This window comes from Mustela putorius, unplaced genomic scaffold (genome assembly GCF_011764305.1).
Source record: "Mustela putorius furo isolate JIRA1106 unplaced genomic scaffold, ASM1176430v1.1 tig00003834_pilon_pilon_pilon, whole genome shotgun sequence".
NCBI classification, from domain to species: domain Eukaryota; kingdom Metazoa; phylum Chordata; class Mammalia; order Carnivora; family Mustelidae; genus Mustela; species Mustela putorius.
In genome coordinates, this window is record NW_025421987.1 from 55,367,485 (window position 1) to 55,387,429 (window position 19,945).

Genomic DNA, 19,945 nt, shown 5'->3' on the forward strand with positions numbered 1-19,945 from the left:
CTGGAAATTCCTCAGGGTGTGGGGGACGTGACACAAGCAGGTAAGGGCAGTTGGGGAACCGAGTCCTTCCAACCCCAAATCGTGGAAAATAGGACCGAAACTTGGGATCAGGCTGATGTAGCTTTGTGGCTTTGAACAAGTCACCGGGCCTCACTGAGCCGACTCAATTTCTCCATCTATAAAAAGGGTACGGCAAAACGTGTAAGGTTTATTTATTTATTTTTTAAGATCGGAGACCTTTAAACTGTCAAGATCCTGGCACGGAGGGAGGGCTCCATAAATGGCAGCCATCATTCTTGGACAAGTGCCGGCACATCCTCCCGGGCGCGCCTCCCGCCGGGTCCCTCGGGACAGGCCAGGCCCGCCCCCGCGGCTCCGATCTCGCAGTGCTCGCGGCAGGTGGCCCAGCATCTCGGTGCCCACGCCCCGAAGCGAGCGGGGAGCACGGGCGGGTTGGATGACCAAGGTCTCCCCTGGAGGATCGCCTCCCTCCCTCCACACGCCCGGCGCAGGTGAGGTTTCCGGCCCAGGCCACGGGGACAGCGACCCCGAAGAGAGGTCGAGGCGGACAGCGCGGCCCGCGGCCGGGAGAGGGGTCCAGCGGGCGCCCCCTCCCTAGCCCAGTTTCAAGCCGGGACCAACCCCGGCGCCGGGGCCCGCGGGCTGCGCGCTCTGCGGCTGCGAAAACCCGGAGAGGCGGATCGGAGCGCGCTCGCAGCCAACTCCTCCGCGGTCCGGCCGCCGAGCTGGGCATGCTCAGTGCGGCCGTCGCGCCGCCGTCCGCCAACTCGGAAGCTCGCGCTCGCGGGCCGTGGGGGCGAGAACGCCGGCGGCGGCGAGCCGGCGTCGCCCGCCGCCCCCAGACAGTGGCAAACTTCGCGGTGTCCCCGGAGCTCGCCTGGACGAGACTGATACCTCACAAATAAAATCCAATCCAATCCCCCGCACCCCCCATCCCAGCCTGAATCATGGAGGCTGTGGCCGCCCGAGTGCCGCCGCCGCCGCCGGCCCCTACCCATTAGCCCGGGACCAACAGGTAAACTGTTGGGGGGGGGGGTTGGGAGGAGGAGCTGCGGCCGGGGGGAGGCGGCGGGCTGGAGGAGTCCGAGACGTCCGCGGGCCGGCTGCGCCCGTCGGCGCTCGCAGCCAGCCCGTCTCCCCCTTTTCCTTAGCCCCTGGAGGGGCAGCAAAGGGTTAAATCGGCCCCGCGCCACCGTGAGCACGGCCCCCTCCAGCCGCCGCGACCGCCAGCAGCGCGCCTCAGCGCCTGCCCGGAGCCGCCGAGGGGACCAGAGCCTCGGATGCGCCACCGGAGCCCGGCAGGCGTCTAGGAGACACCGGCCGCTTCTCCCAGTCCGCATCCCTACCTTCCCCACCCCTCCAGGCCTCTCTCCCTCCGCCCCGGCCGGGTCCGCGCCCAGGTGGCGGGGTCTGCGGGGCGCGTGGCGGCGCGGGAAGGATCCCTGCCGTGGAAGAGGGGCGGGGGCGGGCATCTCCGCAGTCTTTTGCCGGGGCTGGAGGGCCACCCTCACCTTGGGTGAGCACTTGAGTCACCAGCCTAGGCGCCAAGAAAAGTTTTTTTTCCCCCCCCACTACCCCTCCCCCACCCCCCACCCTCTGTCCGGTTGGGGTAGGTTTGGGTCCATTGGTGAAAAAAGTCACACGTTCCCATCAGCTGCTCCTCCCCCTGGGGACACGGCTGGTGGTGGTGGTTGGGGGGAACCGGGAGGCTGGCGCCGCGGGAGACCCAGGCGGACCTCCAGCTCCTCCGCCGTCGCCACCCGAGCGGTGCGTCCCGGGGCCGAAGCGCAGCTGGGTGCCCGACGAAGACTGCCCCCATCAGTGCGTGTCTGCGTGCCGGGCAGCGGCAGCATCCAACCTGCTTTATTCCTGCCTGCAGCGCCACAGTGAGCGAGCGAGGAGGGGGAGAGAGGGAGTCTGTCTGCAAAGTGCTGCTCCCTGGTGCTCAGAGGCGGCTGCTCCAGCTCCAACTCTCATTCATTTCGCCGGTTAACATGAGAGATCATGGCCGCCTTCGGGCTTCTCAGCTATGAGCAGAGACCGCTGAAACGCCCCCGGCTCGGGCCGCCCGACGTCTACCCGCAGGACCCCAAGCAGAAGGAGGTAAGGGCTCTGGCGGCCTCCCCGGCAACTGGGGCCGCGCTCCGCAGCGCTGACCCGGGGCCAAGTTGGCCCAGCGGGCATCGCCGGCGCTGCGGGGGGGGGGGGAGGGGGCCAGGCAGCGGTGACCGGGCTGGGGGGCTAGGGGACCCCCCGGCGGCGGAGACCCAGCGGCTGTCAGTCTCTGCGCTCCACTGGGGTGCTCGCTCTCTGGGTGCCGGGTCGCTTTCCCCGATACCGGGCCTTGCACGGCGCCGCCGGGTGCTTCACCGGGTGCCTCTTTGCCGAAACCCTCTTGCTCGCTCTCCCCTGCTTCTGCTGGCTTTATTTTTTTCCCCGCTGCTTCGGTAAATCCTCGTAAACTTTTTGAAAAATGCTGGAATGCAGTGCATCCGACACAGGTCTTACGTTTTGCGCCAGCTGAGCAGGGACGGGGGGGGGCGGGGTGAGGGGGAGACCTTTTCTTTTAAAATTTTCCAGTTTGGAGTGGAAGTCGTTTTTATCGAGGTGAACAAATATTTAGCTCTTTGAACGTACTTCTTTCTGTATCCCCTTTTCTCTTAAAAAAAAATCAATATTAAGGGGAGCCCGATTTTCGTCCCTAGAGGCGATTGGTTTAATTGCTGGAGGCTGTTTTGTATATGGAAAAGCAGACGGGTTACCTTGGAAGGGTAGTAAGTCCCGAGATTGCTTATTTCTTTGAATGAAATTGGAGAAAGCTTGACTCTTGCCTTAGGTACACTAGCTTCAATGTCTAGAGTAACCATAGCATTTTATAGCCATTTATGTTTTTGTCAGTAGTTAAGAAGTAATTATGTAACAACTCTCCAGTTATAATGATCACCCTTGGCTACACAATTTGCCCAGGGATTTGCCTTTCTTTTTTTTTTTTTTTTTTTGAGATCACCTGCTACCCAGCTGTGCTTTCTGAGTTTGCCAGCTGCAGCCCACCCATTCTCTCTTTTCTTCAGCAAAAAAGCTAAGTGAGCGCATTGCACAACTTCTTTATGGGGATCTAAAAACCCTCTATTAAAAGTTTGGAGGCCTAGCGATATCACAGAAAGGGTTTTGTAAGGAAGGCAGGAGGGGTCCTTAAGACTTTCTTTTTGATAAAGGTATCTATTTCAGTAATAGTTTTGGTTAAACTTCTGTTAATGTTTCTAAAAATTTAGGAGTGGCAATTCCTTTTAGAGGCTTAAGCACATAAACATGTTTGAGCATCCGTGGAGTAATTCAGATTGAAGCTGGTTTTACAGGTGGTTCCCAGTTGAGGCTTAACATGAGGATGGATTGAGGGGCGCCTGGGTGGCTCAGTGGGTTAAGGCCTCTCTGCCTTCGGCTCAGGTCATGATCCCGGTGTCCTGGGATCGAGCTCCACATCGGGCTGTCTGCTCCGCGGACAGCCTGCTTCCTCCTCTTTCTCTCTCTGCCTGCCTCTCTGCCTGCTTGTGATCTCTGTCTGTCAAATAAATAAATAAAATCTTTAAAAAAACAAAAACATGAGGATGGATTGAGGAGATCTTGCAGATTTCTTATCCACCTATTTCTCTCTGGGCTAATCCCACCCAGATGAAAGTGAATTGTTAAGGACTAGAAAGAGCAGACACTAAGGACCAACTGTAACAAAGCTAGTAACTTAAAAATTAGTGTCAGGAATTTTTAAAACTTTTGGTGGGGACAAGGATGCTGATTGGCTCATCTTTCTCATCTTTTACGGTCTTGCCACATTTTCCAGAAGGAAGTGTAATTAAAAGCATCTCCTTAGTTACGTACGGGATGCTTGTCTGAGATGCCATGTGGGCTTATTTAGTGTTTATTCCTCAGGTCAGTGCTCATTGAGGATTGGGGCCTCTCTGATTGGAAAAAATAATTTTGGATTTTAGGATTTTGCAACATTTTATGGAATGCTAAAACTGAAGTAACCTTAGAGCCCATTTTATGTAACTTCCTTTTAACAAAGGGAAACTGAGGCCCAAGAAAGCTTTACCTGACTTAATCAAAATGTGATAAAGAAGCAGAGGATTTGGACCACGGAACCAGTATTTATGTCCAAACCAATACTGTGTTAAGAAGGACTTATGCTAAATCGCGTTGTTCTGCTATTATGCCCTTTCCCCCAAGGCAGCCAGTATTTCATCCTCTGGAGCAGAGTCAGAGTTATGTGTGACTGTAGCCAAATTTGAGTACAATATGGAACAGGTGTTTGGCTGTTCTTGGGTGGTGGTGTGGTGAGAAGTGTTTCACCAGCTTCAGTTATTTATGAACTGCTCCAAGAGTTCTCCCCTATCCCTGGATCACCTGTACTTTTATTCTCACGTTTTCTTTAACTTTTAAGAAACTTTGTTTCCTAGGCAGCAGTACACACGAAGTCATGATTCACATATAAATAAGTAATGCAAAAGTTAGAATCCCGTTGTGCCTATGTATGTATTAAATTTTTATCTAGCTGATATTACACGCACATAGGGTTACATGTAATAAAACCAGACTATAACTATTAAAACTTTAAAAAGTTTACCTGTGGAGCGCCTGGGTGGCTCAGTGGGTTAAAACCTCTGCCTTCAGTTCAGGTCATGATCCCGGGGTCTTGGGATCCAGGCCCGAGTTGGGCTCTCTGCTTGGCAGGGAGCTGCTTCCCTTCTACTCTCTGCCTACTTGTGATCTCTGTCTGTCAAATAAATAAATAAATATTAAAGAAGTTTACTTGAGCATTTAAAACTTGCAGTTCCACTAGAGATCTTTATCCCACATAAGGGGAAATGCTGATTTAATGGAGGAAGTATGGGCTTCAAAATTAGGCAGACCTGGATTTGGATTCTGGTTCAGCCTCTTTGCAGTTGTGTGGCCTTGGGCAACTTGCATAACTTCTCATTTGTAAATTAGTATAGTTTTTCTATTCAGAAAATTTTGAGAACCCTTATTTGAAATGCATTGCATTTGTGTGAGGAAAAACCCTTATCCTGGTGGAAGCTATTCTTATTACTATAGGTGTGACTCTTTTATTATTGTTAACCAGTGCAAGTGGTGTTCTGGAAAACAGCTCCTGGAAGATGGGCTGGAACCCATGAATGAAGATCCCCTGTGGAGAAGGAGGGGAAGGTGGGGTGAGCTGGAAGCTTTAACCTGCTTGACTGATTGACTATATTCTTTTGAGAGCTTACCTGTACATCAGCACTCCACAGGACTTTTTTTTTTTTTTTTAATATATTGTGTTATAATACTTTATTTTCTGACTGTCCTCAAGCCTTGAAAAGGAATCAGAAAACTGAGAGTCACCTTGATTTATTGCCCCTTCTTTTTTTTTTTTCTCAAGATTTTATTTATTTATTTGACAGAGAGGGGAGACAAGCAGGGGGAGTGGGAGAGGGAGAAGCAGGCTCCCCGCAGAGCAGGGAGCCTGATTTAGGGCTGGATCCCAGGACCCTGGGATCATGACCTGAGCTGGAGGCAGATGCTTAACAACTGAGCCACCCAGGCACCTGTTGATTTCCGCTTATACTCCATAATACATGTTTCAGGATATCTTGTCCAGTTCCCACATATATTTCTAATCCGTCCACTGCTTCCCAGTTTCACTAATATGCTTGACTTCCTTTCTCCTTCAGCCTGACTTTTCTCTGCCTGTGGGCTTGTATACATGCGGATCTGTCTGCCTGGACACTTGCTTGCCTATCCACCCCTACCCCCACCATTTCACCCCACTCTTCTCACCTTAACCTGTGGTGAGGCAGTAGCTCCGGAGCCGTGTCTTCCTGGGTTTGAAACTTGGCGCTCCTGTTTACATATTCTTTATTCTCCCCTTCCCTCAGTATCCCCTCTTGTAGTTCTATTGGGCTATTGGAACATCAAATGAGTGGTACACGTAAAGCGTTTAGACTGACTAGAGTCTGGCATGGATTCTTCACCCAGATACTGTCAGGGCCTGTCTCTTCATCTGTCAGTCTCAGCCCAATGACCTTCTCAGAGGCCTTTCTAGTATAACCATATAATTTGTAATTTTGTATTTATTTGCATGCCACCATCCCCCACTAAAGTGTCCGTTTTGTGAGAGCAGGGATGAGTGCTGTTTTTAGGCATTACTAAAGTACCTGCCACCTAGTGTATTTCATTCCTGGGATGCTAAGGGTGTGAATACTTGTTGGAATGTATGAATGAAAGTGGGAATGAATGAATAAAAAGAGGAAATCTGGTGATTGAAGGGTGTAGGGGAAAGTCTAGGTTAAGGCAGAGATTATCCTTGACATCCAACCTTGGAGGTTACAAGGCTGAAAGTTAAACCCTAGAATTAGGAAGGAAGAGGATTTTACCCTGGGGTAGAAGAGGCCCAGGGGTGCCTGGGTGGCTCATTTGGTTAAGGGACTGCCTTTGGCTCAGGTCATGATCCCGGAGTTCCAGGATCTAGTCCTACATCGGGCTCCCAGCTCCATGGGGAGTCTGCTTCTCCCTCTCATGCTCTCTCTCACTCTCTCTCTCCCTCAAATAAATATTTAAAAAAAAAAAAAAAAGAGACCTAAACAGCTGAATAATAAATATTTTCAGGAAGTCAAATTACCTAGAAAAATAGTTTGGGCCAATATGTGAGATTTCCAGGCATCAAGAACTCTAGATAGAGTCCCACCAGTAGAGGGGATGGAATGCTGGATGTGGAGCTCAGAGGCTGCCCAAGGACAAGTCCAGTAAACCTTGGGAAAGTAGTGGAAGGGGGTTGGTGGGGGGTTGGAGAAGGTGGGTGGAGTAGTGGTGGTCGTGTCTGCATGTGATTAACCCAGAACAGGTGTTCTCAAACTTGACCTATCCAGATCACCTGTAGAGCTTGTTAAAAACAAATGGTTTTTCAGATTCAGTAGTTTTGAGCCAGGGCCCCATAATTTGCATCTCTAACAAGATGCCTGGTGATCTGATGGTTGCTGGTCCAGGGCCCCACTTTAAAGACGCTGACCTAGAAAGAAGGCATCCAGTCCTGCAGAGGCTAGAAGAGTTCTGCCTGATCTAGGTAGGACAGGTCTAGGCATCTGTAGATGGCTGAATCTGTAGTAGTTTGGTTTAGCAGCCAACTCAGCCAGGGTGTGCGGGGCTTTTCCCAGAAGTTGTGCCCTCTTGGCTCAGATCAAAGGGAGGGAGTTAGGAAGTCTCAGTCCCTCTCTAATGGCTTTCTATTACCCTTGGAATAACAGATTCCTTACCTAGGCCATCAGGGCTCTACCATCTGGGCCTTGTCCACTTCTACAACCACTACCTGTAGCCAGACCACCTGGCTTTGAGTTCTGGCTTCATCACTTACTGCCCACAAGATCTCACTTGTGGAATGGGGTTCATATTTGTTCCTACCACATTGGGATTGCTGGAAAGATAAAACAAGATTTGAACCATGCCTGGCACACAGAGTGCTCTGTTCGGATGACTACTACTGGGATAACTCCTCCCTTGTTAAAGAGTCCCAGGACTTCCCCTTGTATATCATATCCGTAAGACCCTGTCTTTGAGAGTTGGCCACTGGGCTTTTTTGATTCTTTGCAGACTTGTTGCTCATTCCCCTCCTGGCTGTGTGGTTGGACCAATGGCCACTGCTCTCCCTTTCCAGGAGGCTCAGCTCTTTGGTGTCTGTTCCTGTCCCTGACTGCCCTTGTTGTTTTCCTGTCCTTTAGCTCTTAGAGAGACTGTCTCAAGGAAGCCTTCCTTGTAACCCATCTTTCCTCATTCTTGCTAGCTCATTATCTTGTGCTAATAGGTTTTGGCAGTGCTGGTCACTGAAGTGGTTGATTTTCTCCATGGCTTTCCACACTAGAATGTAAACTGCATGAGGGGGGCTCGTCTGTGGTAGTCACAGTTTTGAGTGCTTTGTGCCTGGGATTAGACTAGGAGCTCAGTAAATAGTTCTTGCAGAAATTAATAAAATGCAGAAAGAACTCTTAATGAGCAGTTGTATTTATAACATCTGACTGCCCCAGTGCTTGTTTCATTTTGGCAAAGCCTGTTAGTTTTCTGGTTAGCTTGTAAAACTCTTAAAACACATTAAAAGGTTATTTTAGAGATAGCTGGGGAGGTGGGGTGAGGGGAGGTGAAAATTTGATTCTTTGCAATCTTTCAGAAAATTGTTTCTTTATAATTTTTGAGGAGGAGGATGTTTGTTGATAAAGTTGCCTGGGAAGAAAGGACAGGTTGACTAGTTGCCTGGGGGACCAGAAGGGAAAGGGGAAAAGCTTCCTCCTGAGATTAGTTGGCTGGCTCCTGGGCCCATCATAGACCTCCCTGAATACCAGTGTTCTGGGAGGAACCTCTGTATATTTACATCTGTATGTTTAACTTTTGTCTCAAGGGACTCTTAGGCCAGAATCAGTGTCTGACACACTGGGTCAGAGGCCCTGCTTCTCTCTACTGCTTGCAGAAGTGTTGCTACCCAAACTTTGTGGCCAAGGAGTAGAAACAAAAGTGGCTGTCATTTCTCAGGGTTTGCTAACACCTGCAGCAGAATTGTCAAAGATGCTTGTTAAGCCTGCAGATGTAATGGCCCACCTCAGACTTGCTGAGTCAGAATTTCTGGGAAGGAGGTCGAGGAATTTGCATTTTATTTTATTTTTTTTAAAGATTTTATTTATTTGACAGAGAGAAATCACAAGTAGGCAGAGAGGCAGGCAGAAAGCAGGTTCCCCGCGGAGCAGAGATCCCGACGTGGGGCTTGATCCCAGGACCTTGGGATCATGACCTGAGCTGAAGGCAGAGGCTTTAACCCACTGAGCCACGCAGGTGCCCCAGAGCAATTTGCATTTTAAACAAGCTTTTCAGGTGGGGCGCCTGGGTGGCTCAGTGGGTTGAGCCGCTGCCTTCGGCTCAGGTCATGATCTCAGAGTCCTGGGATCGAGTCCCGCATTGGGCTCTCTGCTCAGCAGGGTGCCTGCTTCCTCCTCTCTCTCTGCCTGCCTCTCTGCCTACTTGTGATCTCTCTCTGTCAAATAAATAAATAAAATCTTTAAAAAAAATAAATAAACAAGCTTTTCAGGTGATCTAAATATGTAAAGTTTGAGAACAATGGTTTTGGTTATCTTTAGAAAATGTTGTAAACCAGACTCTCCCATATTTCCTACCCGTTTCCCACTATTTGATGTATTAAAATCTTTAGACAAATATACCATTTGAAGTATTAGTACTTTTTGGTACAAAATAGTGTGGATGAGTTTAGCTACTTTCCCCCCTGAAGTTCTGTTCTCATAACCATGGTTCCCAGAATAGGCTTGTTTTCTCTCAGCTGTTCATGGTTTATAGCTTAGTAGAATGCCCTGCCTTGCCCTTAAAATATCCACAACTCCCTTCTGTGTGCACTTGGCTAAAATGGGGCTTTGGGGAGCAGGTCTTGCTTTGTCCTGTGAGGATGATTTTGGACTTGTTCAGGGCAGTGGAGTTTACTGTTTGACTGTGGGCATGGGCTTTCAGTTGGGCTCTTTGGGGACTCATGTAAAGCTGTTAATTTTCGATATAGCCACTGTCTGTTAACCTCTTGGGTTTTTCACTTGGGCTGGCAAATGGGGTGATGAAATGTGATGCTTTAGGAAGTTCGAGGACCACAGAGTGAAGTCTGGAAGGCAAACTGTGTTGGGGGAGCACCACGTAGGAGAGGGCAAACAGAATCCTAGAATCTTTGTTCAGCCTGTGCCTCTTGTGGGGTAAGGGGGGAAGGACGGGGTGGTGTGCGTACACGTGAGACTGAAGGAGAAATAGGATGGAGTAAGTGTAAGTGGAAACTCTAAGAATTGCGATGTATTCTGCAGTTCTCCTGTACTGCATTTCTTGACAGACGAGGCAGGGAGTAGAGAAGTTGGAGGGGTCGGCAAGAATGAACACGATTCAGGGTTCTCTTTAGCAGTGTGCTCTGAGCCTGGAGAAGAGCTGACCTCAGTCTGAGTGGGGCAAGCCACGTGGAGGGAAGAAGTCCAAGGGCGTGTAGAGGGAGGTGCCTACCTTCTACACCTTCCATGCAGAGAAGGGATCATGGAAGCACTTTTAATTGTCTTTAGATAATATCGGAAGCTGGTGATGGTGACACAGTTCATTATACTGTCCTCTTGATTCCGATTTCTTTGTTTAGGAAAATCTACATAATGAAAATGTCACTATATTACAAAATAGCATGGTTTTTACCTAAAAAAATATAGCCTACATAATCTGGAGGGTTTATCAACCACATGCGAATAATTGTTACCTCTCAAGGATGGGATTAGGGTTGATTGTTTTCTTTTTGTACTACTCTTTATTTAAAGCTGTAAAAATACTTGTGCACTACTATTGTCGTTGGAGGGAATAACTTTAGGAATAATTATTAGGTAATTCTGGTTGAGTTGTTGTTGGTTCCAAACTAAGCTAGAACCCCTTAGCTGATTAGCAGATAGAGGGGTCTGGTAGGGTGTAGAGACAGACACGCATGCACCTGACCCTGGCTGTTGCGGTGAGGGCTGTTACCTGAGCATTCCAGCACTGCCACTTGCACTGTGTGATTTGGGGTGCTGTGTCCTTTTCCTTGCCTAGGAGTTGGGAAGAATACCTAATCATCTAGATTTGCTTTGAATGTGAAGGAGTGTTGTAAATTTAAATTGTTACAAAATATGAGGTATAAATTCAGCAGTGTGCTAGAGCAGGTGTGTACCTTTTGATTTTTAAGATGCTGAGAATTTTGTCTGCTGGTTCGTATCATTTTGGTATCTTGAACTGTGGCATAGTGGGAGTATTTACACCAAGGAAATGCAAAATGCTACAGAGTAGGTTCTTTTTCTTTTCTTCTCTTTCTTTCTTTCTTTTATTTTTTTTTAATTTTAAAACTGGTTGTTAAACATTTACCACCACACTGCTGGGTGTAGTTGTGTGCACCACTTAGTTGGCTACTTGACTATCATTCTTATTCCAGGATTCCCCTACCTGCTAACCACAAAAAATTTTTTTCAAAGCCAGACAGAGTTTCACTTACCTAAGTTTTCTTTTGGCTAGCAGTGAGCATATGACTTCATTCTGGCTGAAGAGATTTAGTGGAAATCTACCTTAGGACTTCTAAAGAATTTTTTCTTACTGAAGAAAGTGCAGGTACAGGGGGAGAATGCTGTCTCTTAATGCCCTGATAGCTCCTTAGTTTTCTATCTTTGGAAAAGTAATTAGAGGATATTGTAGTTGGAGCTAGGGCATCTATCTTGTGCCTATGAGACAACAAGCCTGTAAATGAAAAGCTAATACATGAGGGGGGATTGAAGGGCTTTATGGAAATTAAGTTTCTGAACGACCTTAGGACCACTTCTCCCTGGACTCCTGAAATAAACAGTAGTTGTCCACATGGTTGAAGCCATTTTGGACCAGTTGTCAATTTCCTGTAACTGAAAGCATTCTGATGTTTTCATGGTAATTTTCTTTTTAAAATGTTTTATTTATTTAAATAATTATTGTTATTTAACAGGCACCCCTGTTATGGTACTTTTCATGTATATATTGGCACCTGAAGTCATCACAACTTGAGCCCTCCGTGCCCCCCCCCGCCCCCTTTCCAGAGAATGCACATTTCAGGACTCTCCTATTCTCTGGTTTGATGGATATACAGCAAGAGACAGAGAGCACTTTTATCTTGTCTGTTATGTAGTAAATTCTGCCCAATGCCTATCAGAAGCTTAGAGAAGGGTACCTGGGTGGCTCAGTCAGTTAAGCGCCTCCCTTCAGCTCAGGTCATGATCCCAGGGTCCTGGGATTGAGTACTACATCAGGCTCTCTGCTCAGTGGGGAGTCTACTTCACCCTCTTCCTCTGCCCCTCCCCCAGCTTATGTTCTCCTTCTCTCTCTGTCAAAAAAATAAATAAACAAAATCTTTAAAAAAGAAGCTTAGAGGAAATGGAAATGGCTTTATTTCCATTTCTGTCAGGAAGGGTTGAAGTGGGAAGAAAGGAAGATCCTTAACCTGTTTGGAGAGAAAGATTCTGTGGTTCTGTACTAGGTTTGGGGGGAACCAGGAATGTCTAGAGCTATAAGGCAACTTAAAGATGCATTGTTCTCATTTACTACAAAAGGAAATGGAGTCCCAGAGAGGTTAAAGTGACTTGTTAGGCAGATCTGGGCCAGGCACTTCTGTGCCCTGATTTGTTCTTGCAACTTTACTTGGCCTCCTCTCTGTACACAGCCACTGCTTCTGGTAAATACTCTCTCTTCGTCCTGGTAGTGAGAATTTCTCTGCATTTGGGGCACCCAGAGTCTCTGTGAGAGCTGGGGATTGTTTAGCTCACCATTTGATCTTTCAGCTTGCCGGAATCTTTTTTTTTTTTTTAAATATTTTATTTATTTATTTGACAGAGAGAAATCACAAGTAGATGGAGAGGCAGGCAGAGAGAGAGGGAAGCAGGCTCCCCGCTGAGCAAAGAGCCCGATGCGGGCCTTGATCCCAGGACCCTGAGATCATGACCTGAGCCGAAGGCAGCGGCTTAACCCACTGAGCCACCCAGGCGCCCATCAGCTTGCCGGAATCTTGAATGGGGTCTCCTGGGCAGAGGGAAGAATACGGTGGAAGGTCAGGCACTCTTGTCTTCGGTGTTTTGGTGGAAGGTTTCCAGCTCTGTGGCCCCTGGTGCAGATAGCTCTGGCATTGGCCTTTGTGGGCTCTGTGTGTTGGGGATCGATCCCATCTAGTTTTAATTTTCTTGGTTGAGATGCTCCTTTATTTATGTGTAGCTCTCTTGGGAGATACAAATAGACAAGTTGTACCAGTTACCTACTTCCAGGGAGCAATACTTACATGTTGTGTTCTATATAAATTAACCCTCCCCCTTAGTTATGAAATGCTATAGCCCCGAGAAGAGTTTTAGCCCTTGGGTTTTATTTTCCATGTTTTGAGGGAAATATTACTATACATATACATACATATATGTGTGTGTGTGTGTATGTGTATATTTACATATGTATATTTACATATATATATATATATATATATATATATATATGAATGAATGTATGTATTTGCCAAACTAATTGAGTCATTCAGCCAGTATTGTTGAACACCTTGTAGGCCCTTTGCCAGCTGTGGCTTCATAAGGAAAGAGCCTGAAACTATTTTTAAATTTATTTTTATTTTTATTTATTTATTTTTAAAGATTTTATTTATTTATTTGACAGAGATTACAAGTAGGCAGAGAGGCAGGCAGAGAAAGAGGAGGAAGCAGGCTCCCTGCTGAGCAGAGAGCCTGATGTGGGGCTCCATCCCAGGACCCTGGGATCATGACTTGAACCGAAGGCAGAGGCTTTAACCCACTGAGCCACCCAGGCGCCCCTATTTTTAATTATTTTTTATTTTTTTTGATAAATGCGACATACAAACTTTATTTAACAAAAGTAACAGGTTAAGTCAAACAGGCACTTATATTAAAGAGAAATTTTATCTTAAACACCTTAGAGTAACCTACTTGCCATTCATTGCATTTTGTCTGAGCTCTGTTGCTGTGAAGAATACAGCTCATGCACAGGTATGGATCAACAATTTGTACATTTTTCAAGTATTCACTGAATATTACCCTTATATACACATATACATTAAATTTGAAAAAGACTTAATTGACAATCCCCAGGTAGACTTCATTTTTGTTGCTCTTTTGGAAGAGGTCGTCGAAATAGAAGATATATGTGGTTCTGGCTCGTGAATCATGTAGTGAACCCAGCCTAGACTCTGTTGGACTCCAAGTCTCCTCCACTCCTCTTCTGACTTCAGATGGGTTTTCGGGACTTGTTTGGAAAGTTCTCTGGGTAACATGACATGCCGGTACTCGTAGTGCTCGTCGAAGTACTTGTCCGAGTAGTAGATCTGCTTGTGGGCCATCCTGCGGGCGGGCGGGAGTGTCGGGCTCAAAGAGTGGGCGCAGCGGGCCACACGTCCTCCTCACGCCAAGGCAACGACTTGACTCGCCCCTATTTTTATTTTTAAAATTCATTTACTTGACAGAGAATATGCACGCTCATAAACACAAGCAGGGAGAGTAGTAGAGGGAGAGAGAAGCAAACTCTGCACTCAGCAGGGAGCCCAGTGTGGGACTCGATCTGGGCTGAGGGCAGATGCTTAACTGAGCCATCCAGGTGCCCCTTAAATTTTTTTTTTTCCTTTTAAAACTTTTCTGTGTCTCTGGCTTTGAGCATAGCACCTGACCCAAACCTAGGACCCCAAATTTCTTTTGTGAGTAAATGTGACAATAAATGAATGGTAGGAGCATTGGTCCTGGACCCCCAAAAGACTTCACTATAGAGCAGTGTTTTTCATTTAGGGGTGATTCCCTCCTTCCACTTAAGGACATTAGCAATATTTTCAGAAATTTGATTTGCTTTACTTTGTATATGCACATATGTGCACATACAAGCTGATCCTGGCATCTAGTAAGTAGAAACCAGGAATGTTTCTGACATTCTTCAGTACTCTGAACAGGGCGCTCCCCCTACCCCACCAAAGGATTATCTGGCCTCAAATGTCAGTAATTCCAAGGTTGAGAAACCCTGGTCTAGAGGAAGTGATAGATTTGTAAATAAGGAATACAATGTTTCAGATGTTCTTGGAGAGGAATGTACAAAGTGCTGTGGAAACAGGAGGGAGTGACCCATTTTTCTGACAGGACCTGAAAGAGGAGGAGATTTTTGAGTCTGGGACTTGAAGGATGTGTAGGAGTGGATGGGGCTGAGGATGTGGAAGAAAATTAATTTTGGGGAAGAGGGAGCAGCTTGTGCAAAAGGCCAGAAGGAATGTGGGATGTGCTCTGGGCTGTGGGCCTGAGGCATGGTGTGGATTATGCAGCAGGGAGCTGGGCCGGAGTGGGAAAGAAAGGTGGGACCGAGTTTTGGGGGCCTTTGTAGGCCTAGTTGAGGCATTTGGATATTATAATGGAGCTGGTGAGGTCATTCCAGGGTGTGAAGTTCAAGGAGTGAGATTTAAGGTGACTCATGTTTGCAGTGTGAGGGGACAGTGACTCTGAAGGTCATACTGAGGTGAAGAGTCAACCTAGGTTGGGTCCCAGACATTCCATGCCTGAGGGTGGATGTATTAGTTTCTTGCGGCTGCCATAATGAGTTTCCACAAATCACGTGGCTTAAAACAATGGAATCTTATTCTTTCACAGCAAGTCCACAAGCAGTGTTGGTAGGGTTGCACTCATTCTGGAGACTCTAGGGGAGAACCCCCTCCTTCTGCTTCTAGCCTCTTTCTGCTCCAGGTGTTCCTCGGCTTCTTTGGGGCCCTCTCAGTCTGATTTTCACCTCTGTCTTCACCTTTGTTTTTTGGGGGGTGTGCCTTATACAGACACTTGTTACTGAAGTTAGGGCCTACCTGGGTATTACAGGATCATCGCCTCTCAAGATTGTTAACTGAATTACATCTGCCAAGACCCTTTTCCAAAACAAGATAACATTTACAGGTTCTGAGATTTGATGTGGATATCTTTCAGGAGCCCGTTTTTGGAACAACAAGGGCTTGGGAAGAAAGAGAGGATTTAAGAGAAAGATTATTTGGGTGGCAGAATTGATAAAGTGGATGTGTGGGCTAAGAGAGAAAGAGATGAGTACAAGAATATACCAACATTTTTAGCTGAGGCCAGTGGTTCCCAAACTTTCTAATCTCAGGGCCCCTAAACATTCTTAAACATTATTAAATCTGTAGAGCTTTTGTTTGTGTCAATTATATCTTAATGCTTACTTTATTAGAAATTAAGACTGAAAAACTTTAGAAATTTATATCCATTTAATGGTAATAAACCAGTTTTTTGTTAAAGTGTTTTTTTTTTTTTGTTTGTTTGTTTTTTTTTTTTTTTTTGGATGCCTGGGTAGCTTAGTCGGCTAAGGGTCAGTCTTCCATTCAGGTCATCATCCCAGAATCCTGAGATCAAGTCTTACATCGGCTCTCTACACTGTGGGGAGCCTGCTTCTCCTTCTGCTTGCTGCTCCCCTTGCTCGAGCGCTCTCTCTTTGACAAATAAAATAATAAAATCTTAAAAAAAAAAAATAAAATTTTTTATGAACAATAACATTTTAGAAACAAAATTTAGTGAAAACAGTAGCATTGTCTTACATTTTTGTAAATCTCTTTAACGTCTAGATTCTCACATCTACTTTTTTTAAAAAGATTTTATTTATTTATTTATTTGACAGAGATCACAAGTAGGCAGAGAGGCAGGCAGAGAGGGAGGAGGAAGCCGGCTCCATGCTGAGCAGAGAGCCTGATGCAGGGCTGGATCCCAGGACCCTGGGATTTTATTTATTTATTTGACAGAGATCACAAGTAGGCAGAGAGGCAGGCAGAGAGAGAGGAGGAAGCAGGCTCCCTGCTGAGCAGAGAGCCTGATGTGGGGCTCCATCCCAGGACCCTGGGATCATGACTTGAGCCGAAGGCAGAGGCTTTAATTCACTGAGTCACTCAGGTACCCCTCACATCTACTTCTTCATTCATTCTGTTACAGTATGTTGTTTTGATTTGATTGAAAGATCTGAAGACAATTTGGCCTCACAGATCTGTCATTGGGAAGTTCTTGGGAATCACAGAGGGCTTGGACCTGGAGAGCCTCTGACTCACATAGTTGGGTAGGAAGATTGATGGTGGTCCCAAAGCCAACATGCTGTAGGGAACAAAAGAACTTAATTTTTTTCCAAGGTGATGAAGGTGGGGATGGAGAGAACAAGATCCTTTCTAAATGTATTGGATCTGAGATGCCTCTCAGGATTCAAGGTTGGAGTATATAGTAGTGGAAGCTGGAAATGTGGATTTGGGGTGATATGTGCATAGATATTTCAAATCCTGACTATGATTACCTATTGGGTGTGCAGAGAGATGGAGAAGCAGGCAGAGGATGGAGCTCTTCAGGACTTGTAGATCCTGGACCCTGTTAGCAGGAGCTCTGAGGAGGGCACTTGTTAGGGAGATGAGGATGGGGTGATGTGGCCAAAGGGGAGAGGTAACATTGGGTGAGGTTCCAGCTATATTGGTGGTCTCTTAGCTGAGCATTTTCTCTCCCCAGGACCTTTGCATGGGTGCTTCCTGCTGCTTGGTTGCCTTATTCACTTTATCCCCGTGAAGTGCTGCTTTCTCCTCAGCACTCAGCGAGGTTTTTGTTTGATTTATCTGCTCTTTCTCCCAACCAGTATGAGTTCTGTGAAGCGGGGACCAGGTCCCTTGTATTCCCCACTGATCACTAGATGCCAGGAGAGAGTCTGGTATATGGTAAAAGTTAAATGTGTGTTGACAGGATCTGGTAACCAGATGGTCATTATTAGCCAATGGTTATTAGAAGCCTGGTACGGGGCATGGGGATGCCAGGATGTGTAAGACATGCTTCCTGCCCTTGAGGGACTTTGACTGGAGGACTGACACTCCTGTTCACCAGGTGGCGAAGTCATTGCACATTTCAGTGGGGTGTTGGGAACAAATGAGAGGCATCTGTTTTTTGGTGGGATTAGAAAAGTCTTCAGGGATGGGGGTGTTTTCCAGGTAACAAGGCCTTCTGGGCAGATGGTATAAGCAAAGGCAGAGAGATGGGAAATAGGACATGATCTTCGGGTGAACTGCAAATAGTTCAGTAAGGTGAGAGTATATTGAATCTATAAGCTTAAGCATATCTGTAGATTTTAGGGGGCATTGAGAGAGAAGTAGAACTTAAAACTGTTGGAGAGACCAGGGATATCGCTGAGCAAGATCTACTTGGCCGTGGGGCCAAGGGATTGAGATCCTCAGGACAGTGACACTTTATGCATAGTGTTCTAGATTGCTGCCTCTGAGAGAGGTGTGGAGGCAGGACTTTTATGGGGCTCCCTGTTTATCTTGAGTTTTCTACAGGCATTTTCAGAGTCAGTTTTAATGTGCAAAGATTTTCCTCAGCAGGAGCAAACTTAGCCTTCAGCCCACATCCAGTGTGCAACAGCTCAGCTATGCAAATGCTGCCTTGTTGTCAATTAAAATTTGGTAGAATTTGCTGCTTTCCTTTTCCAGCCATTTCATTCATAGATTAATCTAATGGGGATGTTGAGATTAGGACCATTTAAGGCATTGGCAACAGTGAAGAACTAATAAAAATGTATTTTTTCTGAAGTGTCATTGGGATTTTTTGCTAAGACATGGATTTACATAAAGGTATGGGGTCTCTATCAAAATTATGTCCAAGGCATTGCTAAATATTTTACCTTTCTCCTGAGTTCTGTGAGGAAGGTTAATATTGGCATTGCTCTTTTTTTTTTTTTTTTAAAGTTTCACACAATGTTGTGTTAATAGGCAGTATGGAAAATATTTTGGGGGTCGGAGCTGTTCTACTCCTTGGTCAGTTTTAGATTAAATAGCAGCTCCCTCTTGAAAAAAGTTTCTTTATGAATTGAAGATCCTATTTACATTTTTTTTTTTTAAAGATTTTTATTTATTTAGTTGAGAGAGAGACAGTGAGAGAGCATGAGAAGCGAGAAGGTCAGAGGGAGAAGCAGACTCCCCATGGAGCTGGGAGCCCGATGCGGGACTCGATCCCGGGACTCCGGAACCGTGACCTGAGCCGAAGGCAGTTGCCCAACCAACTAAGCCAACCAGGCACCCCAAAGAGAAGCAGACTCCCCGTGGAGCTGGGAGCCCAATGCAGGACTCGATCCTGGGACTCCAGGATCATGACCTGAGCCGAAGGCAGTTGTCCAACCAACTGAGCCACCCAGGCGTCCCTTCCTATTTACATTTTGACTACTCACATGGAATTTGCTTTTTAAGTTCTTATTAAACAATCAAAATGTTTTTGAAATTATATTTTCATTTACTTCGTCCTTGATATATACCTCCCACTGTGCTAGGTGATGTGGGGGTGTAGAAAAGAAATAGAAGTCTGCTTCTGTCCCCTCTAGAACAGTGCTTCTCAAAAAAGCTATAGTGAGGGACCAGTTCTTTTTTTTTTTTCTTTAATTAATTTTCAGTCTGTTGCAGACTGATAGATTAAAATGACTTACTAGAAAAATACAGCTTGAATGTAGTGGCAATGTCAAATTGCTGTGAAAGTTTCTAAGCTCTTGTACTTTTTGCAACTTTCTTTTCGAGGGTCAGTAACCGTAGTGGACCACACTCTGAGGCTCTGCTCAAGAAATTAACATCTGCTTCACTGATACACACAAAACATTTAGAAAGTGGTGATGTATTAATTTATTTTAAAATGGAGGACTAATGTTTACATTCCATATGGTGTGTAAAGTGCCACATCATGTCACGATATTCAGTGTTGCTCTTTTTGGTTATCCTGAGTACACTGCAAGTTTGGTTTTATGCCAGCCTGACAAACACCTCTAAGGTGGGTACTGTTATCTCATTTTTACAGGTGAAGAGACTGAGGCATAGGGTGGGGATGTGCACTGACTTGTTTGAAGTCACTTGGCTGCATAATGACGGACTTGCAGTTGGACTTCTGTGCCCGTGTTTTTAACTATTCTCTATATGTAGTGAGGCTAAAACTGCTGCATGAGTTCAGAAAAGAGAGGTTTGAAATGCTTGGAGGTTTCACTGGAGAGTAGGGTGTGAGGGGCAGGATCTGAGTGAATGGGGACAGGTTGGGCACTTTCATAAGAAAAAGCTGAAGGTGGGAAGAGTGGAGAGGCGCAGGGGAAACGAGGGGTGTAGTGCCTCTGAAGATCAGGCTTGGAGTCCCAGCCTGTTGAGCTCTGGGGGTGGTGAGGAGCTCACGTGGTCCTGCTGTCGGATTTCTCTTGCTAGCTCATGCCTAATAAATCTGGTAGGGGAGAGAGTAGAGTCGGGGAGGCTGCGAGGGAGGTGGCTGTAGTAACCATGGCTTGAAGTAAAAAGAGCCTGACCAGTCGGGGCTTTAAACAGGACTGG

At 46.5% G+C, this 19,945-nt stretch overlaps 1 protein-coding gene and 1 pseudogene across 8 annotated transcripts in view; one reads left to right on the top strand and one right to left on the bottom strand.

The window, feature by feature from the left end:
* Positions 1-373: 373 nt before the first annotated feature.
* MED12L (mediator complex subunit 12L) overlaps positions 374-19,945 on the top strand; it is a 324,346-nt gene continuing 304,774 nt past the window's right edge. For 4 of the 8 annotated variants that reach the window (XM_045088519.1, XM_045088520.1, XM_045088521.1 and 1 more), the window contains exons 1-2: positions 755-1,036; positions 1,901-2,124. In XM_045088519.1, the coding sequence (XP_044944454.1) occupies positions 2,026-2,124 (99 nt within the window). In that variant the 5' untranslated portion in view covers positions 755-1,036; positions 1,901-2,025. Of the gene's footprint in view, positions 513-753; positions 1,037-1,900; positions 2,125-19,945 lie in introns of those variants that run through there. The other 4 variants (XM_045088516.1, XM_045088523.1, XM_045088518.1 and 1 more) reach the window with 2 other exon arrangements.
* On the bottom strand, positions 13,562-14,003 carry LOC123394399 (annotated as a pseudogene).